At 39.1% G+C, this 26,778-nt stretch overlaps 1 protein-coding gene across 1 annotated transcript in view; it reads left to right on the top strand.

Moving 5' to 3' along the window:
* Positions 1-26,778, top strand: part of gna12a (guanine nucleotide binding protein (G protein) alpha 12a) — a 49,311-nt gene that overhangs the window by 7,082 nt on the left and 15,451 nt on the right. Inside the window, exon 2 of the mRNA XM_041784753.1 lies at positions 8,324-8,542. Within this exon, the coding sequence (XP_041640687.1) occupies positions 8,324-8,542 (219 nt within the window). The remainder of the gene's footprint in view (positions 1-8,323; positions 8,543-26,778) is intronic.

Raw genomic sequence — 26,778 nt, 5'->3', positions numbered from 1 at the left:
CATTCAGGACATTAAGAGTGCTGTGTTTGTTATGTAAAGAGAAAATGGTCTGTTAATACATGGTGTAAACCAAAACTATGAACATTTTGTCTTGTAAGAGTAGTTAAACCATGAAGTCCTTAAATTTCCTGTAAAGTGAAATCCAAATCATTGAAGTTAACAGCCAGTTAAATGTTGTTTTTGTTTATTGTGAGGTAAATTACCCAAATCTGTCAGCCATGGTGGCCCATAGGTCATTAGTGTATCATAACAGAGAGATTTGTACCAGAAAACAGTTATTATTCGTGAGTGGGTGTGGCTTCAGCTCATTTAACGGTCATGCCTGCATCATCCTAGAGCAGATTCTACAGCCTCATTTTTCATGATTTTGAAGCTTAATTTTATAAATGAGTAAATAATGAGTAAAATTTGGCCTGGTGGTTCATTACACAGTGGCCTGCCACACAACAAACCTAAAATAAAGATTTATTATCACATTACGTGGGCTTTGAGTATAAGCTAACTTAAAGACAAAGATCAGTGCACAGTTATGCTTTATTCTAGAGACTGTCAGGTTTATTGCCACTCCAGAGGAGGACAGAGTGTGTTTGTTGTGTGACTTTGTGGTAGATGAGAATGAGATTCATTTCCTGTTTTACTGTCTAATTTACAATGATTTAAGGGTTTAACTTTTTTTGGAAAATGTCTTTGATTGTTTCAGAAAAGCAAACTTTTTATAGCAGATTTTATCTGCAAAGCCTGGGAGTAAAGGCAGAATCTCTTCTTTATTACTGGGGTGGGATTGACTGCACAGATTGACTGGGTGACCAGCTCTACGAAGAGTCCTGGTTGTGTCAGACTTCTTCCATTTGAGAATTATGGAGGCCACTGTGATCTTGGTAACCTTTTTTGAAACCTTCTTCAGATCTGTGCCTTGCAGAAATCTTGTCTCTGAGCTCTGCAGGCAGTTCCTTTGGCCTCATGGCTTGTTTTCTTGCTCTGATATGCATTGCCAGCTGGGCAGCCTTCTATAGGTGTGTGCCTTTAAAAATGATGTCCAGCCAATTTAATTTACACAGGTAGACTCCAATCAAGGTGCAGAAACATCTCAGCAAAGATCCAGGGAGTCTGAGCTAAATTTTCAGGTTTTATATTTAATCAATTTGCAAAAAAAAATCTAAAATGATGTTTTCACTTTGTCATTATGGGTACTAAGGGTGTAGATTAATGAGAATGAAGTTTTTGACTGAATGCACTGTATTTTAGAGGTAAAATCCTTTCTTTCAGACATTTATCCCCGCCATAACATGATATTTTTTACACTTACGTTGCAAGATGGCTGAATAGAAAAAGTATAAACATATTCAGAACATTAATAGCAATAAATGCCAATCAAGTGAGAAAAAAAACCCTTATTATGATCATGATCATGCTGCTTTCTCTTGGGAGGGATGCATTCCTGGATGTGTGGGCCCAGCCCGTTTGGTGCCCGCCCATGTAACTGAGTCTGAGTTGAACATTGGTTAATATAGGCCCTTTGGCAAATACTGTGGCATGCACTGATGTCAGTAGCTGATGTTGTATTGCATCATTTTAAAGCTGGTAAGTTTTTAAAGCTAACTGCTGATTCAGAAGAGAGGATTTTATCAGGCTAAAGTCTCCTGTTGAGAGAAGTCTTTACATTTCAAGACATGTTCCAGTGACATTTAAGGGACTCTCTGATAGGGCTGCTCAATTATGGAAAATATCCTCATGATTATTTTGATTGATGATGAGATCATGACTATTATATGTATATATATATATAGATATACCACTTTGTGCATGACTTTAAAAGGCTGTTCTCTGCCTCTTGCCCAGTGATAGCTGTTTTCAGCCCCACCCCCTTTGACCCTGAATTGGACAGTAAGCAGTATGGATAATGGATGGATAGACGGACTGTCTATCCGGCAGGAAAACAGACAGCCGCACTAACAAGCAGGCACCCAGGAAGAGACACAGACAAGCCTACAGAGGATTATGCAACAAACACACAGAGTAGTAACTAGATTAGCTTCAGGTTTTCTTCAGACAGAAGAGCTGTAGATGATTACATGAGTGCATGTGACTCAGAGTGCGCTCACACTGACTCTGTTGTTGTTGTTGTGTTTTGTTTTTTTTTCACCGCACATGCTGAAGTTCCCGCTGCATGTGTGTCACATTACGGTTACATGTGTGTCTTTGAGCTCAGCACCAGTTTGGATTTGTCACTCTTACTCATTCCCACTGAAAAAACAAAGATCCGTCAATTCTGCCAGAACGTCTTAAATGAAGGATCAGATGCTCTTAGTCACATCACAACCAGACTGAACACAGCTCACACACCTCAAACTGACACACACACAGTCATCAGGCTGGGTGATACAAACCAAAAATCATTGCTTTATATTTTAGCTGAATGGAAAACAGGATATATTTCCTATTTTCTGTGGAGAGATATGCATCATGATACCAGAATGGCAAATTTTGATGTGATTTGAGTAAAAATCAACAATAAGCCTTCACATGCAGCTCACCTGCCATGACTTCAGGATATTAAAAGGAGTTTTCCAACTTGAGTGGTGTTATCTGAGTGTGATTACACAGCGTACTGCTGATAAATACTGTCAAAAGAGCAGTAATGTACAGAATAAGGCAGGGCAAGATGGACGAAGATGGCCTCTCCTACTGGCCGGGTACAGAGTTATTCTATGGGAAACACTGCTAATAGATACTAATACTAATAGAATAGAGACTAATAGATACATCTAAATGAAATTAAGCTTAGCTATAGTTCATGCAGTCTACTAAAGTCATACACCACAGCCATGATCAGCTGATGGCCAGCTAAGCTGATCCTAGTTATCGCCTCACAGCTTCCACAGCCAATCACAGCTCTGTCTCACAACACTGTGATGTATTTAACTATGACGTATTTCTAACTAACCCCTGTCTGCATTGATGTTGATGCACCATACTGCTCCTGCTGCTGCTGGCAAGGCTTAACCTCCTCCACCCCATCCTCCTCCTTTAAAGCATAAAGCTGTTGCACTCTCATATTCAGATTCATGCTACTATAGATTATTTGCTTCTGAACTAATTTTATTGTATTCAAAACACATTGTCATAAATGTATCTATCCATATGAAGGTTTCTCGCCATGCACCCCCTGGAAAGTCAAAGCATGCTGCTTGACTAACCCAGGGAGCATCTTTTGGGAAGAGCCTTCCCCACCAATTAAAACTGTAATATCAATTTTGCAATAAAATGGTTAAATGTATGACAATAGCATTCCTGACTGAAATAAAAGAAATACAATGATAGTTCCTCAGTGAGACTGAACATTTCAAATACATTTTCTTGTGGTTTAAAGCATGTTAGGGATGGTGGTTCTTAATTTAAATGATCTTTTTAATATGGATTAAGCCTGGCATCATTTTTTTATAAACATTAAAATGATTCAAGTTTGGGCGCAACAGGCCAGTCTTGGACACGGGCCAATAGGGCATGGCCTAGCCACTGATCTGTGCCCCACAGGCCTCAGTGTTGATTGGCTAGTGGAGTGTGACATCATGCTAGTCGGATAGTGTTGTGGGTATGATATGAGGTAAGACGGTTGGGAGTGAAAACAAAACCACCTTGCTGTGGAGCCAAAGTAGCACACCTTTGAATGATTGATTGATTTTGGCCTATTATGGGTAAAATAAAATACAGATACTGATAATCGGCTGATGTTAAATGTCGGCATCAATAATCAGTCAGGCTGATAATCAGTCTACTCCTAGTATATATCCTGTATATGAAGCCCCTACATTAAACAGGTACCAGACTGTCTGGTATAAAGGTATAGATCAGTTTGTTATCGGCTGATATGAGTTTAGAAATATTGGTATATTTCCGCAAAAGTCCAACGTCGTGCATCCCTAATCGTAAACTATATTGATTTAAAGAGTATATTCCTATCCTTCATATTGTTCTATATCAATAGTATATCTGTAAAAAAGCCCCTTCTTGCCATTATGTTTATATAATTGCCTTTTCACACCCACACTGCCTTTAGTACATGCCTGAAGACAGGGAATCATTCTCTGAGTTTCCTGTCTGAGACGTCTACCAGATTTATCACTGAGGATTTTCTCCGTCTTTGTAGAGGCTAGGCTGAGCTTTGTGCAGCTGTCCCTGTTGTGGGTCTCTAAAAGCCCTCTGTATGTGATATTAAGCTGAGCAAATAAACTGCAGCAGACTCGACTGTGACTCACTGACACACGCACAGATATCCTCACAACCCTTAACCTGCTGTGACCTTTGAAACACTGAGAAGTTCACTAAGAGTGTTTGCTGCTGAGGCCTCTGCTGTTTGGGTCAATAAATGAAGTAAACAAGCTCCAATAATGCGGCAGATCCTGAACTCTTAAGATACTGTTGAACTTTAGTCGCAATGGAGTCAATTATTAAACAAAAATGCAGATGGAAAGGCAAAAACAAGAAATACAATACTGTTTATTTAATACAAACAAGATACTCAATACCTGATATGCTCCATATTGTAGCTTCTCTACCACATGGCCACACAGCCAGTCTGACACAGCCTTTGGAAATATTCCCTAGTGACTTATTCCAAAGCTGATGAAATGCAAATGTACATTAGTTTCAGTTAGTCTTAATGGAAAACACAGAACATTTAAAATCATACACAGTTTACCTAACCCGGCTAAACACAGGAGCACAGCCTCTGTATGTAAAAGATTAAAAATTATATATTTTTAACTACTTTATTTTTTACAGTTCATAAAAAAACAGTTGCTGTGATCCAACAATTCAGTTCATCACAAGCAATTACAAAGTTGCATGTTACTTTAACAGCTCGGTCTTAAATTCTTCTTTTTTTTCCCTGTCTTTGCAGATAAAATCTGCTACTAAAACGCTACTTCCAACCAGAAGAATCTAACATTAATGGAGGACATTTTAACTACATAATGAGGTCTAAACAGTTTGCTTAGTGTGTCTGATGTTAGTAGTACCAGCATCATCAGCCTACAGTCTTTTTTGTGGGATAAAGACATTTTCTTGTTCTTTTCTCTCTATTTATTCACACACTGCTCCCGTTGATGTGCCAGGTTAACCTGACTCAGCATACAGAGCTATATCTCCCTTTTCTAGATACAGATACTACTGTAGCACTCAGAACTATGAGATGGCGTCTGCCACTTTGCAGGTTTACATCTGGGTAGTAGAGCATTATGGCAGTAACCATTAACCAGAGTTGCAGCTCCAGCTAGTGTCGGGTGGCTGTGTTACAGCTTAGACAAAAGTTTTGACCTGCTTTGTGGGCCTAAAATAAATATATAGTATGTAGAATTAAGAAATGCACATAAAAAGACACACTTCTACATTTGCTTTAAAAACCATAATGCACATGTGCACTGGAAGCGGCGGTCGAGCATGCACATTTGGAAGTGTCTTTTTCAGCGCATTTCTCCCTTATATGAGAAATGTATTAATGAATACAGAACATTGGTTTTCATTTTAGTAAATGTCCCTTATGAGATGCCGTTTTTATTGAACAGAGTCGTCAATTTAAGTTAAGTAAAAAGTAGAGCTGAGCATTGACCGTCTGTGCTCGTCGTATTGTGTTAATGTTTTGGTTGAAAGCCCCCCTGGTGACAGAATTTTACATACTGAGAATTTTAAAGAAAACATCAATAAGTTTTAGGTTTGCACAATATTTTTGGCACAATATTGCAATATCAGTGTCAGCAGATGAGAGTTTGAAAACGTTTGAATACGTTTTGGCAGATATGAAAGATTCTGCTAATATTTACAGCTGTAGGTAAAAGCAGAAAAACTACCACTTTAATCAGGATTATTTCAGAGAAAAAACACTACAAACCTGTTGTTCAATAGGTAGAAGTGATTTTGATTGTAGCTATGTAAAGGGTCACTTTTTAGTGTTTTACATTACTTACTTTCTGTCAGCAGGTTGTCACAGTGCTTTTTTTATCAAAAGGCATCTGAAGCTTGGTTTAATTGTTGTTGTTAAAAATGCATTTCACATATAATGAACATGCAGTCTTTGTTTTTCATTTCTGGATGTCTATATCTGACAAATACTGCAGGTTTCATTTATGATAGGATCAAACATCCTTTACGTCTGTTTCAAAAACAGTTGGACTGTTTCAATCAGTAAAGAAGTCAGGTCAGTACAGGATAGGTTTGTTTTTCTTGTCAATGAAAAAAGATATTCACATGCTGATATTTATATCAGTATTGACTACAGTGAGTTTGGAAATATCAGCACATCAGACATCAGCAACAATCCATAATGCAGCATCCCTAATTAGTAAACCATCTGCTATGCCTACAAGCCAGTCTGACATTGTCATCATTTAGTCGGCAATTCTTGCACATTAATGTTAGAATTTTTTTTTTGTAAGTAATTTTTGTTCCTGTAGTAATCCCTTTATTAAAAACGGTCTTTAAGCAAATTTGCTGCAGAATGTATCATGGAGTGCTGGAAAGCAAAACTAAAAAACAATTGTATTTGAGCTCTGTGGGGTGCAGATGGCCTCATGGATAAGTTATGCCTCATAAACAGGGGCTATAGTCACCCAAGCTAGGGTTATGGTCTGCCCTGTGGCTTCTCTCCAGTATGCTAATTCCCTCTTTCTCTCTATGATTTGCTGCTTTATCCACTGTCCTATCTAAATAAGGGCTTAAATATAAGTAAATAAAAGCTGTATTTTAGTCGATATCTGCAACCCCTTTGGATAAATAGTTCCTGTATTATCTTTGCTGATCATGTGTCATGTACCAGTGTAAGTCAGTAGTGCAGTGGTTCTTAACGTTGGGGTCAGGACCCCATTGGGGGTCGCGAGACACTAAGAGGGGGTCGCCAGTTGCCTTTAAAAAACGAGGAATATTTTGTAATCTACACTTTTGCCACTTAAAACCCATTTTTTGTCAGTTTCTGCCTGTTTTTGCCACTTCTAAACCAAATCTTGCCACTCTCTGCCTATTGTTGGCTCTTGACCCATTATTGCCACTATTAACCCCTTTAACCACTTTTTTACGCCACATTCCACGATTTAACGTGCTCATTTTTGACAGTTTGACCAATTTCCGACTATTTCTGCCTCAGCTAACCCTTGTTTGCCAGTTTATATCAATTTTTCATACCATTTCACCAAATTCTACCTATTTTTGCTACTTTAACACCATTTCAGCCACTTTTTAATCCTTTTTTTTAAACCACTTAATATGCCTGTTTTTACCACTTTAACCATTTTTTGCCATTTGTGGTTATTTTTTTATCCACTTTTATCCAGTTTTTGGCACTTCTAACCCATTTCTGCTACTCTTAAACTCCAATTTCACCAACTTTTCCAGCATTTATTTGCCATTATTAACCCATTTTAGCAATTTTAAAAGTATTTTGATTCTGTTTTCAAAAAGGATTAACATTTTTAAGAGGGCTACTTACTGCACAAATGAATTAAAAATACATTTGTTTCTTTGATAAGAGTGGTTATTATTCAGCTTAAATATAAAATATCACAGCTTAACTTTTTAATGGACCATGATTTTTCTGGCCCCCAGTTTGGCTGGGCCATTTTTCCCCCCTAATGTGCTGCCTTGTCTGCTTATGACTATTCTAGAAAGTGCATGACTGTGTTCAGCCACCTTCAGGTACAGTGAGGGTCCCCAGTCTCTGACACCTTTATTTTGGGGGTCGCGGGCTGAAAAGGTTGAGAACCCCTGCAGTAGTGCATCCTGCTCTCTGTTATCTGTGAAACAAATCACTATCTGTGAATGGCTGTAACTCACCTTGTGTTACTCCCACCTTGCACCAGTGTTTATTAGCATTAAAATAAATGTATAGGAGTGACTGATCTTGTTGCTGATGGTCCTGTTTGCTTTTGTAGGCAATCAGAGGCTTCAGTCTGTTTTATATCCAACAAAAACTCCTCACAGAAGCTTTAAAAAAGTTTAATTAAATCAAAGATAAAGCAAAGCAAACCCAGATTTGAAACAGTTTGTAGTTTGATCACTCAGGAGGAGACCTCCCACACAGATCACTGCTCCGACTTCTCCTCAGAAAACCGCCAGCAGACACTTACGCACATGTCAGTGTGTGTTTGTGTGTGTTGCTCCATGTTTACCAGTAACGCTAGTCTCTGTGTTGACATTTTTACAGGAAGTAGCACATGCACTTTAAGTTTTCTCTTCCTCTGTGTGGTTGCTTATTCTGCTGACATTCATTAAAAAAAAGCAGCTGTGACACTCCTGCACCACGTTCAGGCTCCTGTACTCTCCTTTTTTTCTTCAGGGCATGCGTGTGCTGGTGGATGCTCGGGACAAGCTGGGCATCAGCTGGCAGAGCTGTGAGAACGAGAAGCAGGGCATGCTGGTGATGTCGTGGGAGGGACGAGTGGGCGGCTCAGGGGTTGAGCCCAGCGAGTTTCAGCTCTACGTGATGGCACTGAACGCGCTGTGGGCGGATACGGGGATACAGGAGGCGTACACACGGCGCTCCGAGTTTCAACTGGTGAGTAAATTTGCATTTTACAAACAAGGGTTGTTTAGACCAGTGGTTGTTTACTGGTGGGACACAGAGCCCTTTCAGTGGGTTGTGAAAATGTGCCTGGAGAAAATAAAATGTGGCAAAACGTTAATGAAACTCTTCTGAACGATGCTTTATTGGTTCTGTCTCTTTGATTTGTTACACAGATTGTATTTTCTGAGGTCCAGACTTACTATTTTTTAAGAAATGAATCTGATTGATTGAAAAATATCAGAAATTTGGGTGATAATGGTGGGTCCACCAGTTGAGAACCAAAGGTTTAGACAATCTTTTTCATGGATTAACGATCCATTGTGGCTATTTTTTGCACCTAAAGGTCACATATTTTACCTCTTTAAGACAAGTTCATATTGGTCTCAGTAGTCCCCAAAACATGCCTCTGAAGTTTGTTGCTGAAAAAACACTCAAGTATTGGATTTGTGCATGTCTAAAAACCCCTCTGTTTCAGCACCGCTGTTTAGAATGAGCCATTTCTGTGTCTGTGGCTTTAAATGTTACTGAGCTGTCTGACTCCGCCCCTCTTAGGAAATGGATGTAGCTCTCCTGATCTTCCTCTCAGCTGGCAGCTGAGAGGAGGGTCAGGAGAGGAGGGCGGAAGTTTCCTCCAAGTGGGGAGGGCCAACCAGGCCTGTGGGCGGGGCTAACTACCCACGTTACATCATGACGGGAAAATCTGACAACGGCTTGTTTTGGCACACATTTTTTGAAAGATGGAGAAAGAGAGTGGGGGAAGGAATGGATTTTTGTGATTCTGTGGGGGATTGTGGACACACCAGGGGCACATTTTTGTGTTAGAAAAGCTGGAAAAGTGTATTTTGCATATGTGACCTTTAAGTCCTGTGTCCATTCTAAGCACTGACAATATTTTTCATTGATGACATGGTATCAGAGCTCAACTGCCCACCTCTTATGCAAACTACAGCCCATATATCATTTCTCTGACTCTCTTATTGTGACTTGGTGTCTCTATATGCTGTTTGCAATGATGTTGCTCACTGGGTTTGAGGCTAGCAGTGTCTCTTTAGCAGCTTTTCTCCCTCAAGTCATCATAAACAAACTTTTGCAGTACATACTGGTGTACTATTTAGTAAATAAATCATGTAGGGTGATTGAAATTAAAAGTTACGGGGGAGTTATGATGTGTTTTTCATGGACAAGATGGCCTCTCTTTGGCTGATTGAGTATGGTCTGGTATTGTTTAGTATGGTTAACCTTCAAATATTTTGAACTTCCACCTGTACCCTCTCTTGGTAGGTAGCGTTGTAAGCCAGATGGCAGGGCCAAACCAGCTGGAACACTTTCCTGAGCCTTACAGTGTCATCCAAATTCCAAATATTATCCCAAATATCAGTGAGCTGTAGTCTGTCTATTGTGTGTAGCTCCATCATTTTGAGCTGTTTAAACTGTCATAAAGAAATAATCAGATCCATGTCATAGATACCAACAAAAACCAGACTCAAATCACTTTGGCCTGCAGCGTTAATGCGGCCATGAACTCAGCACATATTGAGAGCAGAGATAGATCACCATGTGTGATGGACTAGAATGGGGGTGGTTAGCTCTGGATTACTTAGATGGACTTTGTTGGAAGTCAGTCTGCAGTTCATTCAGTGACCAGGAGTCATCATCAGTCATTGATTACTCACAGGCTGACCTGATGCATCGTCGTTCACGTGTCTCGGTAGACAAAAGGCATCAAATGAGTGACCCAGTTTATTTATCAGTGGGAAAGTTTCTGTTGCTTTTGGTGGTCAAAGAAAACTTAGTCAACTACTTTTCTTTAAATAGAAAAATTATAGCTAGACTGGGACTTTCCTTACCCATTATTCTCTCTGTCATTTCCATCGTATTCTGCTGTTGGCCGTCTGAGATTTAAGACAAAGTCTCCAAACAAACCTTTTCAATAATAACCCTACACTGTATTTTTTTTCAGTTTTCTACACTCTCCAACTGTGCATTTTAAATGTCTTTTTGGCCAACTCCAGTGAGTCTGGCAGAGCACAAATATAACAAAGCTCATAACAACTGGACAATATCAGAACTCAACTTCACAGAGAAGTATTAGAGCAGGATCCCTGTGCTGAGTGAAGACTGTGGAAATATTTAATGTTTTCTGAGCGACTTATCTACTTTTTTTTTTCTTGATGTTTCCAAATGCATAATTATTTTTCACTTGACTGGAAACGGAGCCAGGAAAGCAGAGGCCTGTGAAGTTTCATTTGCCACTCTACAACGCACTTTAAAAATAAATAAATTTCTATTCAAATTGGATAGATGGAAAATAAAAGCAGCATTTTCAATGAGAATGGCGAAGCAGGGTTTGATAAAATGACACTTTAACTCAGTGAAACGTCACAGAAAGGTTCAGTGAATTTCTATTTAGATAACTTAAAAGCCGTAATATGATCAGCCAAGTCCCGCTGTTGTTGTGTATCTTTTACTGAGCATGCCTTTACTTAATATTCATTGCTTCCTTTTATTTTTGCCAAACTTTGGAGCAATTTGATATCAAAGAGGACTAATGTGTCTCATGAGTTTGTGGATGAGAGCTTGTTTTTGCTTTTGTGCCAAATTATATTTCAGGCAAATGGGGAGAGAAGATCTCATATATCTTGGTGAAGCTTTAAGGCTGCTTTCATTGATATAATTTAGTAACTGCATCAGGAGAAGAAGCATTATTTTACTGTTTTTAGGTTCATTTTTCACCATCAGATTCGGGTTGTACCATTGAATCAGATATATAAGAGTAACTTTTTCTTTTTAAAAGTTGGCTGCATGTTTTATCCCTGTGTGACCCGTATTAGTGCAATAATTTTAGAAAAGAAGAAACCACATTAGTGCTTTATAAAGGAAATATTGTTCTTTTATTTGATGAACCTCCTGAGACCTGAGCTTTTTTTTTGTGAAAGCATTTTAAGTTTCTCCAACTTCTTGTGGATTAGTAGGGTCTGAGAAGTAAGACCATCAGCCTTGTCTTTGAAAAGGATTTTCTTGTAAATTTTGCTTTCCAAAATCCAAGCAAATTCCCGACATATTCAAAGCATTAACCTAAAATATCTGTGGAAATCTAAAACATATTTTTAAAGTATCAAATAAAAAGTACCCGAAAACTGCTTTAAAAAGTTCTCAAATATTTCAGTGAAATGTTATCATGAAACCTAAACATCCAAATAAAAATTTCATGCAAATTTCTGATATTTAAGCAAATTTCCTGGAAAATTTCTTAGCAAATTCTAAAAAGATTTACAAATATATTCTCCAAAATTCCACGAAAAGGATGGAAACATACAAACAAAATCCCTGAAATATCCACAAAAGATGACCCCTAACTCCAAGCTCCCATTCCAGTTCTACAGTTTACATATTACTTTCCCAAATTCCCATGAAAATGCCCAAAGATTCGACACAATTGAATTTCCCAAATCTTCCAATGAAAACTCTGTACATGAACATTTCCAAGCAAATATCCACACAGAAAATTCTCCCGGCATTTCAAGCAAATTACTTAAACTTCAATGGACATGGCAGCGATGATCTCAAAACATTTTAATAGCAGAAATGACTTAGTATTAGCAAAGCCAAAATATATTGTCCTCATATGTGCATGCAGAGTCGCAAGAGTTTAATAGTTAAAAAAATGTTTTTCTATCTAAATTTCCTCCACAAGTTGCTGCATATATATGCTACAGAATCCAGTGTTGGATGCTCAAGATTTCCTTGTGGAGGACCCCCAGACCCCCCTGTTATTTCATATGACTCACTGTGATTAAATAAATCTTTGAAAACATCAGTCCAGTTTTCTCACATCTGGGCTGCAAAGTTGTCTACTTCAGCAACTGTGCAGCCTGCCCTTATTTTAATAAAAGATTATTTTGCTCTTTAATAGCTGAACTGTTTAGAATCACCTTAGCATGCCTGCAAAAATGTGTTATGATAAATATTACCACATGAAATATATTCAGTTATTTTCGGGATTTTAACCCTTTAGGGATGCACGATATTATCTGCAGTATATCAGCATCGGATGATAAAAGCTTAAAAAGTTAATTATCGGTATCGGCCGATAATAAAATCTACGCTCATCTGTACAGCCGATAATGTGACATCATAATTAAGAGCATGCAATGACGCCGGACACGCGGCAACAACAAACTCTACATGTCAGCTGTGTGTGTGAAGTTTGAGGTGTGGGAACAAGACAGCAAAGTAGCTGTTTGCATCACTTGTAAAGTACATGTAATGCTAGGAGGGGCTCGACAACAGTCCTTTAACACCACCACGTTAATTTTGTATCTAAAAAAACGTCACTCTAATGACTACAAGGCCTTTCTTAAGATAAAGAATGGCAAAACATCATGCCAGGGAAAACTCATCAGCAGCCTCTACTTAAGTCATTTGACAAAACTAAAAAATACAGCAGCGACCACCCAAAGGTAAGGAGCTGAACAGGAAAATCATTGGATTTATAGCTCTTGATAATCAGTCTTTCAGTGTGGTAGAATAAACGGGCTTCTGCGGGCTAATGATGTGTTTAAAGCCCTGCTACATTATACCTAGCAGGCGCTTATAGCCTTACCTGAACTGCAAAACTTCGTTTCCAGTCACGCAGATAAGCTCCTCGTTAAAGCTAAACATATTAGCTTCACCATGGATATATGGACATCAAGTGTCCGTCCTGTTAGCATGTTGAGCCTCACTGCCTCAGTGGATGGATGAGGATTTCACTCTTAAAAAGCCTGCAGCCGCTTTTGATAACATGTTTCGGATATGGAAAATAGAGAAAAAGAATGTGCATGTCGTGACAGTGCGCGAAACATAGCAAAAGCAATGACGGGCTTCTGTGTACCAAGTCTCCCCTGCGTGGCACACACTCTGCAGGTGTCCTGTTTCCAGTATTGGAGATGTGAGTGTCACTGTGTTGTTAGAGAGCTGTTTACAGTGAAATGCCCATTAAACTTGGTTGCTTAGTTAGTTTGTGCTGTTAAAAGCAGAATCAGGAGAACTACTTCAGTCAAAGTTTTATTTCTTTTGTTCATCTTGAGTTTAAAAAATTAAAAATTATATTTAAGCTCTGAACTATAGCTAGATGTTTTGCAATTAAGAATCTGTCTTTTTGTTGTTGTTATTTAAAGCAGTTTGTCAGGGATATCTCAGGGAGCCATCCTGCAGGGCATCCTGGCTGAGTAATAAGGAGAATAAATCTAAATTTATAAGCCATTTCTTTTTTTGCACTGTGGAGCTCAGTGTTAGCAGGTTATTTTGCTGCTTTTTATTACCCTCAGATGACTTGCTGTACTGTTAAAAATACATGAAGCATGTAACGCACATGTAACCCACAGACATGACTGTAAGTTTTTCATTAGTGTATGGCTGTATTTGAAAAAACAATACATCCCTCCTTTCTGATAAAAATCAAATGTTTTGTCTGTTTCTAAAAAAATATACTGTCAATATTTAAAAAAAAAACATTGTAGTACAGGATGAAATCTGTGTTTTTTACAGTGGAAAAATTTAATGAAATATCGGTATCTGCCAAAATGAGCTTTAAAATATCTGCATATCGGATATCGGCAAAAATCCAATATCTTGCATCCCTACTTTAAGTGCCATAAGAAACAACATTTACATCTTGTAATCAAGCATCCATGTGAAGGGTTAATTTCCTGAAAATGTGTCCATATTTGGTTGTTTTTAGTAGGCCTAAATTTTATCAAAAGAATCAACCCAAAGAAGCTTTGTATAAAATATCCGTGTATAATGTTTCTGATTGCAGACATGTTTGTCCATCGAGTAAACATGAGAAAACTGAGGGTTAAAAATCAGCTGGACAGTTTCCAACTGTTTCCATTGTCCTATCTGAGTAACAGCATAAAAGCCCAGAATAAACCTTTAAAAAGTCAGCTGGAGATTGTTTCTTTAAGGAAACAATGGACAGGACAAGATCAGCAAAAATAATAGCACTTTGTCTACAGGCACTAAAAGTTCCTCAGTGCCTGGTTCCTCTTTAACTGATGTTTTCATCACATCTCTTTTTAGACAGTCACATTTCAGGTTAGATAAGTCTATAAACAGAAAAAGAAGATGTAGACATTGGGGATACATGTTGATCATTGGACAAAAACAAGTAAAAGTAGCAGCTAAACTATCAGACTAAGTGTTTAGACAGGCTCACAAACAGATCTCCTCTTCTTCTTCCTCAGATATTTAAGCTCATCTCTCTGCTGCCTGAAGAGAGCCAAACAACCAGTGATCTGTTTAAAACAGCCACCTCTTGTAGTTTAAAGACCAGTTTATAAACAGCAGTGCAGCTGGAGAACCACTTTGTATCACAAGTAAGTCTACACAAGTCTACAAATGTGCCGTGAAGGAGCAGACTGTTAATAACACTGAACGCTTCAACAGAATGTGAAACCATGAAGTCAACGCTGAACGTCTCGCAGCAGCTGGCAGCGGCATCGCAGCGGTTTGTGTTGGCCGTAGAGGCTTGTTTGTTGTGTTTTGGCTGTGACACAGGAGATTTACTTTCTGTTTAGAGCTGACCTTTGACCTCTTTGTTGGACATTTATCAGTGACAACACAATGTGGAGTCAGACAGAAGCCACTCTGGTGTCACTCTCACTTAACATACTGTAAGAGTCTGAGAGAGAGAGAGACGTCAGTGCTCAGCTCTGGGTCAGACTGCCTTGCCTTATCTGGAGTCGCTGTATGATAAAGTTAGTATGGCACAGCTGCAGAGGCCTTCAGACATCGTTTAGGCCAAGAGGATAAGGCTGCTGATGTTCTTTATTTTCCTTATTGTCAGCAAATTCCATTTTAATCCCAAAACCACAATAAGTTCAAGTATTATCAGTGTATTCACAGCTGATTTAGCTTTCCCCTGTTTCAAAGAGCTCAAATGTGCAAAATACAAAAAGACATCATTGGGCCTCACTGATTTATTGGACAAACTGACCAAAATGTTTAAAAATGTTCTGTTTATATTTGGGCTGTCAAAATTGATGCATTAATGTGGATTAATCCATCATCGTGATTAATCTGACTAAAAATTTGAATGCAGTTAACCCATCTACAGCACAGAATGACTCAAAATCCCTGAAACGTCTCTGGCAACGCACTTCGTCCAAGTAGGGTTACGGTCGAGCATGCCGCTGCACATGCGCAAATGGGCCGCTGATCCAGTAGTGACCAACCAACTCGATATGGAAGACACTAAACAGCACGTTGGTCCTCTCGATGGGAAATTTGAGTACAAAAAAAAAGACGGAACATTCGATCAACATAAAGTATTATGCACATTCTGCAGGAAGGAGTTTTCTTTTCACTGAAGCACTTCCAGCTTAAAATACCACATTAACACGAAGCATACGTTTGTCGTAGATTGAGTCTGTTTGCTTATGCAAAATGAAACACGATTAATATAGATTAAAAATAGATTATATCTAATCATGATTAGTCAAAATTAATCCACAGCAACCCTGTAAAAATTGTAATTGTTTGACAGCACTAGTTTATATTAAAGGTACAATATGTAGAACTACTCTACTCTAATGTTAAGTGCAATTATACTTGATAATATTAGTTGTGGTTTAACATTGCCTCGAATATTTCCAACAGTTTTCAAAGCAAGACAATGATTTTTTTTATTAACGGTCCATTTCTTGTCACGACGGCTGCCATGACAGATTGAACATGCTTATCACTGCCGTGGATGTTGCATCAACATCTGCTACATAAGGAAGCATGAGCTGCCACTGGAAGCTGCCATTCTGTTGCTGTATCTCATTCATGTTTGTGCTGTATGGGACTAGATGACAAAACCAGCACACCACATACTAATAGATCTCCCCACTAAGGATGTTCCTAAGTGTCTTATTTCCCTGTTCGGCTATGTACTCGCGTAACATCAAAGTCACATGCAACGACAGCTAAAGATGCATGTTATCACTGGCCACACCAGATGATTTGTTTTAAATCTTAAACAATCTATAAAATGCAGAAGACCAAAAGGATATAAGGACAATTTATTTTTTTTTTTTTTTTTTTTTTTTTTTCAGGAAGCTCAAACATAATCCAGTATCCAAAAAGAAAGCACATACAAAAGCAAATAACAGTAAATATATAATGGACATAATAGAGAATCCCACATGATGAAACATGATTTCAGATGAAAAACAAACATGGGTGACTATCGATATCCTCGGCTAGCTGTCCTGCCATGTGTGCATAAAGAAGAAGTCATAAACAAGGTAAAGAATTTGGATGAAATCCTGGCTGAGATTGAGGTAGAGTTGTGTTTATGTTTGTGAGCCATGAAAGTAGGTCATATCTGGTTGGTGATGCTACCAAGTCTGCTCACTCTCATTGGTTGTTCAAACCTATGAGAGCGAGCGAAAATATTAAACATGCTTGATATTTACAACTCAAGGTTGGGGAGGCTATGATGCAATTTGGAGCAGTAAAATAATTATGTAGACACAATGCACTTGAGGATTATGGACTACAGAAAGTCACAGCTAGCAATTAGCCTTCTAGTGTAGTTGAGAACAAAGAGTGTGATGTAAGATAAAACAGCATGAATCTCTTTAAACTTCTGTTGGTGAAAATAGTCCCCAAAGATTAATTATTTTCTTTTTTATCGCTCATATAGAATCACAGTATATAGCATATTTTTAGACTTTCTTGCATTGAATAAATTCAGTAGGAACAAAGGAGCTGCAGGGAGAGATAGACTAATGTATTGGTATTTTCGTACCTTAGATTTGTTGACACTTAGAAAACTACAAGCTAACATCATCCTCCTCTTTCAAAGAAAGAAAACCCAAAATGACTGCTGTGGTGCAAATGTGCTGAGTTAGATATCTCCACCTCCCTCTTCCCTCTCTTCTCTCTGAGAGGTTTTCCGGGGATACCACAGTCAGCTTTTCCCAGGCAGGGCTGGAACCGGGCCACGGGCTGACAGGGAGAGCCAGGAAAGAGAGGGAATAATAGAAACAAAGAAGGGGAGGAGGAGCGGAGAAGAGCAGGGGATGAGAGGGACGTGGAGAGAGAAACGCAGCGAGAAGATAGTGGAGAGAAAAACAAACCGAAAGTGAACATATGCAAGAATTTTGTTTACTGCCAGGCTTCTGTGTGTTCCCACCACACCCAGATAACACACAGTTTGATAGAGGAGACACAAACACCCAAAATCTCCTCTGCTCTACAGAGATGGGGCTGTAGTCCTGCTGGGACGGTAAACTGCTGCTGTTGTTTTTCAGACGTCCTGAGTTAAAGAGTTTACTGTAAAGAGACTTTGAAGATGTAAAGAGGCTATAAACCCACACATGAACACACACTTCCCACATGTGGTTGACTAGATGAGATTTCAGCCTGGAAGTCTCCTGATGTTTGGGCTCTGCTGCTTATACAATATGTAATGTGAAGTGTTGAGCCAGTGGAAAAATCTTTTCTCTATATTTTCTTGTCTGCATTTGGTTTTGTGTTTCCCTTCCTCCTTCTTTCTTTGCTTCCTTATGTCTGCGGCACTTCATGGACCATATATAGTTTCCACGACAACCAAGAAGTAATATTATTAACTCAATCGATCACCCTTTTTCCTGTCTTTTAGGTCAGCTTGAATCTTCTTTAACCAGGTTTTGCTACTGTTTCTATCAGATTTGACATAATGGTCCTCTATTAAATGAGTGCAGAGACATTTAAACAACAGAACAGCAAGTGGACAAAGAGAACAAGAGGTTTTGGAAGTTATCTACTCAAGTCTTCTCTGTGCTGGGAATAGCAGAGCCAGAGGCATTATGGGAGAACTGTGGATTTTGCAGGTCATAATACAAAGTCCAAGGTCACTGGACTTCATCTTTATCCCTTGCTTGTGAGCACAACATCTCAAGAACGCTTTGAGGGTTTTTTTTTTTCCCACACTTCTCTCTGACTCAAAGGTTACTGGTTAGAATTTGGAGGTCAAAGGTCAAGGTTGTCTGTGTCCTATCTTAACTCTTTAAAGCCAATTGCATCATATCTGATACACAGTTTTATGTGACCTTTGTCTCATCAACATGATCAATAATTTTCTTAAAAGCCTTTTGTATACAATCAGATAAATGATAACAATGCCCTCAAGTGGAGTATGAGTTGCAAAAAATGCCAAATCAAATTTTATACACACACACACACACACACACCTATATATATATATATATATATATATATATATCTATATGGGGGGGCTATGGCAATCTTTCTTTTTTTGGATTTCAGAAGAAGGCTATATAAACATCTCAGTTAAAAAAATAGAAATGTCTGGCTATTATTTGAGGTATCAGTCTTCAAAAGGTTAAAAAACAAAAAAAAAAAACACTTAAAAAACAATACATTTTTCATTACTGTTGCATTGTCTAAGAACTAAAAAGTATCAAGCAGATGTACAACCATGAATTTAGGGGTGTAGTTAATGATGGAAGAGTTTACTGAAAGAAAAACGGAAGGAAACGTTTGAGAAAAGGCAGAGGATTTGAAAAAACTCGGAGTATGATTGGGTGAACGTTCTATCACATCTCTACGGGCCAATAACAGGAACAAAACATGTGACGTAGCTGCTATCGAGCTACGCGTGCACAGCTACTGAGGAATAACGTGAAACATGGCGACTATAGACATGTCAGTACTCGACTTTTGTTGTTTTTGAAAAGAAAACAACTCACTGCTGTTCTTTGTTCTTCTTTTAACAAAGAAATGTTGTCAAGTTCTGATAAAACTCGTGCCTTAGCAGCATCCAACCAAAGCTCTTCCGCCATAACTGCACCAGCTCTTGCTGCTGCTTGTTTACGTCACGACTCTGCTGCGCCTGAAAGTACTGCCCCTCGTTGCTGATTGGTCCTGTCACTTTCTAACCAGGCCCAAACAGTTCAGATGGGAGCTTTGCAAGATGGATTTGCCAGTGAAAAACAAGGAAACAGGCGTATCCATCTGCTTTGCAAGGTTAAGTCCCAGCAGCTTCACCAGCCAGTTTCTAAAGCACACTTCTGAAACCTTACGATGGCTGCGGTTGTATTGGGAATATTCAATTCCCAATACAACCGCAAATCAATCCCAGACACCTGTGATGATTAGTTTTCCAGGTGAGCCCAATTAAAGGAAAACTGCTTAAGAAGGATGTTCCACATTATTAAGCAGGCCACAGGTTTCAGCAATATGGGGAAGAAAAAGGATCTCTGCTGCTGAAAAGCATCAAATAGTGTATCATCGTACTGTGAAGATTTTTGTGGCTGATTCAGACCACAGATGGGTTTGTGCCGATAAAGGCATGATGAGGAAGTTTTCTGCTGGAAAAATTCATCAGATTAAGAGAGCAGCTGCTAAAATGCCATTGCAAAGCAGCAAGCAGGTATTTGAAGCTGCTGGTGCCTCTGGAGTCCCACCAACCACAAGGTGTAGGATCCTCCAGAGGCTTGCAGTCGTGCATAAACCTACTATTCGGCCGCCTTATCCAGTGCTCACAGCCTTGTTTACTGATGAGTGCTGTGCAACCCTAAATGGTCCAGATGGAGAAGTAGTGGATGGTTGGTGGATGGTCCCTTTATGGTCCCTGAAGGTGTGAAAATGACCTTGGCAAAGTATACAGAGTTTCTGACTGACCACTTTCTTCCATGGTACAAAAAGAAGAACCGTGCCTTCCATAGCAAAATTATCTTCGTGCTGCAAAGAATACCTCTGTGTCATTGGCTGCTTTGGGCAGAAAAGGAGAGAAACTCATGGTGTGGCCCTCATCCTCCCCTGACCTCAACCCTATTGAGAACCTTTGCAGTGTCCTCAAGCTAAAGATCTATGAGGGTGGGAGGCAGTTCACATCAAAACTGCAGTTCTGGGAGGATATTCTGACATCCTGCAAAGAAATTAAATCAGAAACTCTCTAAAAACTCACAAGTTCAATGGATGCAAGAATTGAGAAGGTGATCTCAAAGAAGGGGTCCTATGTTAACATGTAACTTGGCCTGTTTTTGATTGAAATAGGTTTTGATTTCAATAAATATGACCTCCTAATGCTGCAAATTCAACAGATGACAATTTTCAGTTCTTTACGACCTATGAAAAGTTTTGAAACTATGTTGAGCATAATAATGTGGAACAGTGCATTTTGAGTTTTTATTTTTTTTAAATAATAGTTATCTTTGAGAGGTCTGTTCAATAAAATTTGATATTATGCTCTAAATGTTGATGACTTAAAAATAATACTGACTGTCATTTGCATTGATATCCTAATTTAGGAAAATCAGAGAAAAATATCACTTGTGTAATAATTTGGAACATGGTATATATACATAAAATAAGTGCAATTTAAAATAACCTTAAAGTTATTAGTGAGATTTATGCTCATGTGCCAGTCATGCTATCTCCAAAATCCCCTCTTTTCAGGGAAGGGAATAAATGCTGTATTTTTCAAACAGTTCAACACTGAGCCTTTGTGTTTTTTACAGTATTACTGATTTTGGCCAGTGATATGACCGTGCAGTATTATATGCTCCAGGGACTCCAGGTAGTCACCAGTTTCTGACATTTTTATTTTGTGAAGCACAGACTAAAAAACTTGTAACAAAAGTTGATGCTGAAACTCACCAGTCCCACCATTTTGCCAAACGTTCCTAAAGCATTTGTGCAATTAAGACAACAGACTCTCTTCTTTTTGGTTGAAGCCTAAAGATCATTAAGCTTCTATACTTTTTATACTACCAATAATTAAAGTAATATAGATATTATCTTTATAGTGTGGTATTAGGGAGTATAGAAGATTTAGATAACCTCAACAAATGGAAATGTTGCCTTTTTTTTTTTTACAATTTAGACAGCTACAGGAGTTTTTCTGCAATTTTAACAATGGAAAACAAGAAATGGCAAAATGAAGCATATCTATGACTTCTATTTTTGTTGCCGTGGTTTCAAAAAGGTTTTTGTATTATTTAATTTTTACTAGGATCCTATCAAAGAGTATAATCCTGGTATTGTGACACCATTTTTACCTTTTTTTTTGTAGATAAAATAAGGATATATATTTCATGTCACCATTCTGCTACAAATATTTTGAAATCGAAAATGTTAGCCATCTCGAACATGAACAAATATCAGAAACATTCAAGGTTTTTTACTTTTTATACAGATTTATTTTAGGCCAGTTGGACTAAATGGGTCAAACAACTGAAGGCACACCCACTGACACACAGAGAGGCAGATATCTACCTGTGACTACAAGCACACAGACACGAGCACACAAACACAGACTCTCAGTGCAGAATGTCAGCTTATTCAGGTCTTTGCTGTGATAAAGCCCCTAATCTGCCCATACACGCCATGAATGGAGACATTCCTCCAGCCTTACTCAACCACACACTCACACACACAAATACACACATGCACAGCTATACCTCACTATAGCACCATGTTTAAATCTGCATTACAGGGAACTTAGACTCATCCTTGATGTGATAAAATTAAATTACTCTGGTGTTTAGTTTGATAGTTCTGCTGCTTCAGTGATCCATCTGTATCATTCAGCGCTGACGTGCATTTGTGTGCTAACATGTGTGCTAACATGTCTGTCTGTGTTTGCGTATCTCCTCATCTCCGGGAATTCCCCTCTCCCTGCTTTTTTTCCCCTCAGTTCAGCCCCTCCTCTTGTCCACGTCCAGCTCAACCAATCAGAGCCTTTGTCTTTGTGTTTCCTCCTGTGGTGACAGCATAGGTCAGTGGTGGGGTCCCAGGGTCACAACTCACCAGCGTAGGGGTCTCGTTTCCTGGTTGTTGTCCGACATTTTGGGGCCGAAATAGATGAGGTCTGCTGCCACAGCGAGAGAATTGTAAAATCAGAGAAAAAGAAGCTGAAAATCAGGTTGTTAATTTGTGAGTTTAAAAAGAGAAATGCTTTTTTAGTCCGTTTCAATGTGATTGTGTTCGTCTGAAAGAAGATGACTTTGTATCTGGCCTCCGTCCGACTCTCTAATTCCTCCCTCCCCCATGATTCTCCCCTCCGCTTTCACACACAGCTGTTTCCTGTTGCATGTGTGTTTAAAAGAGAGGAAGAGAGAGATTTAGTTTTATAGTTTGAATGTGAATCATCAGGAATCATAAGAAGAAAGCTACAGCAGTTTTGGCCTCATTTACTACTAATCACGTACACTTTAAACCACAGCAGGCGCTGCTGTAAATCCTCCAGCTGTGATTTAATATTGGACCTCTGCTGCTGCATGAGGCTCCCCCTGGTTTACATTCATTCCTGAACAATATGACAATCAATTAGGAGCATCTGTTAACTTCTCTGAGCTGTGGGATCTATTACAGGGAAGATCAACCTGCAGTTAAAAGCCACATTAAAGCTCAATGATAGCAGAGAGAGAGGGCGTGATGTTCATTGTGATAGATTACAGGCTTAGAAGGTCTGTTAATTGATTTTTATGCAGAACAGAAATAAAAACAACTCATATACTTCCTGAAAAGAGAAGCAAGGAGCTCAATATTCCCTACAGCCACTTAACTGTGCAGAGCCGAGGGATTGGCTGGATTCTGTATCTGTAATCAGATGGATTCATCTTGCAAAGCTAAAACATTTGTTCCTGCTGAGTCATATGTTTTTATTGCCAGAGCCTTTTTTTTTAAGATCCTGCCTGTCCTAAAAACCACCTATAGGGTGTGTCCAAGATAGATGTGAAATACATCCCATGCCATGGATTTGCAAAACAGTCTATCTGGCTTGTCTAGTTAACCGCCACCCACTGTTTTTGGTAAAATCCTGCAAGACTTAAAATGCAATCTTGAAATGCATTTACTATGTATGCCTATCCTGCAAATTCCATAATCTGTGTCTGAAGATTTGCTCATGTGCTGTAATTTTGCTCCAAACTGATGTTGCATGCCCTCACCCATCGGGTCTTTTCCTGAAGTGGAGCTCAGCTCAGCAGAGTAAAGTGTGGAGATCTCCGTGTAGCAATGATTATCGACTGAGTGGTTGTTGAGAAATACAGCAGGTAAAAACACTTGTCATTTAAATAACACAACCCTAGATAGCCGGCCTCACCCCCAGAGTTTACAACATGGAGATGCAAAATACATCTAAACCAATGGTGCATGCCCTCACCCACTGGATCTTTTCCTGAAGCAGAGCTCAGCTCAGAAGAGTAAAGAGATCTCAGCGTAGGGATGAGTATCGTAATCCAATATCATACCAACACATCTGCTACCAAATTTCAACACAGACATCGATGCTTCATTTCGGTACCCATTAACCCCAATGTGACCCCCTGACACTCCCAATAAAAGGCAAGCAATATGTAATGGAATGAGTGTAATTTATGTGCACTTATTTCAGCAGAGCATTGACATCTTTTAATAGTTTTGCCATCTGCATGGAGTAATGTCTGTGATCTGCTTGGCCCTTGCTTATTAAACTTGAAACCAGCACAGATAGAAATCATCTTATAACATGGTCCATGTGTGAGTTATGAAACGTGCATATCTGGCCAGTCACAGCCTACAGCTTCAGTGGTTGTGGATCAATATGGTGGCTGAAAACAGTTGTCAATTAAATAGCACTCCCCTAGATATTCACGGTCCAGCCGGCCTCGCCCTCAGAGTTTACGACATGGAGATGCATGCGTCCAAACCGATGGTGCATGCCCTCACCCACTGGGTCTTTTCCTGAAGCAGAGCTCAGCTCAGCAGAGTAAAGAAATCTCTGTGAAGGGATCCACACATCCATTTTCAACACTGCTCATCCCATTTGAGGGAGCTAGAGCCCAGCTGTCATTGGGTGAGAGGTAGGCTACACCCTGAACTGGTCGGCGGTGAATCCCAGGGCTGATATACAGACAAACAACCAGGCACGCTCACACTCGCACCTACGGCCAATTTAGAGTCACCGCTTAATTTAATGAGCATGTCTTTGGTGGAGGGAGGAAGGGAGACGCTTGTACAGGGAGAACATGCGAACTCCGCACAGAAAGGCCCTGACCGGGAAGCAAACTAGGGACCTTTTTGCTAAGAGGAAACAGCGCTGACCTCCCGCAGTGCAGTGGTTCAGCAGGAGAGGCCGGCTGAACTGTGGAGATGCATAACACTTCAAAAATGCCTGCTTCTTTGATTATGGTTTTGGTCTCCAGGTCAGAGAAGTCAAGGAAAATTAAATATTTGTTGTTTTTTAGTCTAAAAAGGGGCAATGAAGTGAATCAGAAACACCACGTGTGGAAGGAAATCACCACTGGGGTTCACAGTGTTGCAGACAATCAGCCTCAAGCTGATTTTAGAATATTTGATTTATCTATCTTGTATGAGATATTATCAGAATTCTTGTTGTTTAGATTATAATATAATCCATATTTTTTATGTTGGGTTTAAAAGCGGGGTCAGCTCCTAAGACAGGTATATAAAAGTGTTTATGGCTCTTAAAAGAAGAAGCATGCAAACAGAAGTAGGCCAGCCTGAAACTTACGGTACAGATATTTCTCTGAATAATTCACGATTCCCAGACAGATTTTATTCTCCCGCCGAACTTCAGCTCCCTTTTTTTTCTTTTAGTATCGATTCAGGCACCGTCTAGGCCCCAGCACCATTTAAAAAGTAATGATTTAGCACCAGTATTGGAAAAATATCAAAAGATACACAACTTTATCTCAGTGTCAGGATAAAACAGACTCTTATTTGTGAGTTTTGACATTTTGTTATGTTAAACTAATTTGTATGCACACATGTGAACTGTTTAGGTCATTAATACTGCCTGGATTTACAGGAAAAAAATACCAACAGGTGTTTGAAATTAAGAAGTAAACAGCCATGCTCAGAGATGTTTTGTGGTTCAGTCTGGGTCAGACTGGTCAGGAGGTAAAATCATAAGATGAGCAGCATTTTATAATCGTTAAAGATTTGCATCTGTAAAGGTGCTGCTTGTCTCAATGTTAGAGATTATTGTAAACATATGACTGTAATCAGGACAGTCAATATTTTGGACTCAGAGAAATATGTCAATTATTTGATGTAGACTGAATCGAAGCTTTCTCAACTTCACTTCAGTGTGGCTTGTTGTTGTTTTTGTCCAGCATCTCTCAGTCTGCCTTATTATCACATTTTTCTGCCTGGTGATAGCCATGGATGGAGGTCGTTCTATTGAATGAGATGTCTCACGAATGCTAATGGAATTTCTTTACATTCTGCCCCAATGTCCACTCTGATGCAAAGATGAACTAAAAATAGATTTGGAGGTCAGAAAGTCATTGGACTTTGTGTTCATCCTTTGCTTGTGAACATGATATCTCAAGAATGCTTTTTTGCACAAATGTCCACTCTGGCTGATGGATGAACTCAAGGAAGCCAGCTAGGGTAAGCAACTTGTTGCTGAGACTATTTTTTTAAGTCAACAACACCAGAAAAAAGTGATAGTCAGCCCCTTTGGAAAGCCCTGCCTTAAATCTTGTGAGTGCAATATTTCAAGACTGCCTAGAGGGATGTTTGTCAAATTTGGCAAAATTTCTTACTTGGTCTTTAGGTTGAATTGTGAAGATTTTGGATGTCAAAGGTCACTTCAGCCCTAAATACTTTAAGGTGGAAATTATTTTGTACCATATTGTAGCTTTTTGGGAGCTATACTCTTTTGATTCACGGCTATACTTTCACTATCCAGCCATTGTGTACTTTCTATGACATCTAACCACCAGGCTGTAGTTTTCTCTGAAGAATTTGTTGGGCCTTGCCTTTTGGATATGCAGACCATGCAGGGATGATGATGTGCACCAGATGGCTCTAGGATCAGCAGTTGAACCTGCTATCACTGCAGCATGGACTGTAACCTCTGTACTTGGGACGCTTGCTCTACTGACTGAGATAAACCAATTCCTTATCTCATCGCAAATTTTAGCATTGTCATCTGATATTACTTCTGAGATTTTACAAACTACCACACCAAATTACCAACATCTCTTTTACAACTCAAGTCAAAAACATAAAGATCTGAGGAGATTTTAGAGGTTTTTCCTGTAAAACATTTTAAACTAGGGAGGCCCAAAGTCCATTTTTAATTGGCCCACAGCAGGTTTCTTAGAAATCAAATGAAATAGGCAGCATTAAAACATGGAGTTTGTTTTTGATTGTATTGTACTCTGTAGTCACAGCACAAGGCGATGCTACCATGCTAATTCTGTAAACAAACATTTTGAACAGAGGAATTTACT

This window comes from Cheilinus undulatus, linkage group 4 (genome assembly GCF_018320785.1).
Source record: "Cheilinus undulatus linkage group 4, ASM1832078v1, whole genome shotgun sequence".
In the NCBI taxonomy this organism is placed as follows: domain Eukaryota; kingdom Metazoa; phylum Chordata; class Actinopteri; order Labriformes; family Labridae; genus Cheilinus; species Cheilinus undulatus.
This window is presented reverse-complemented; position numbering and strand designations above follow the sequence as displayed.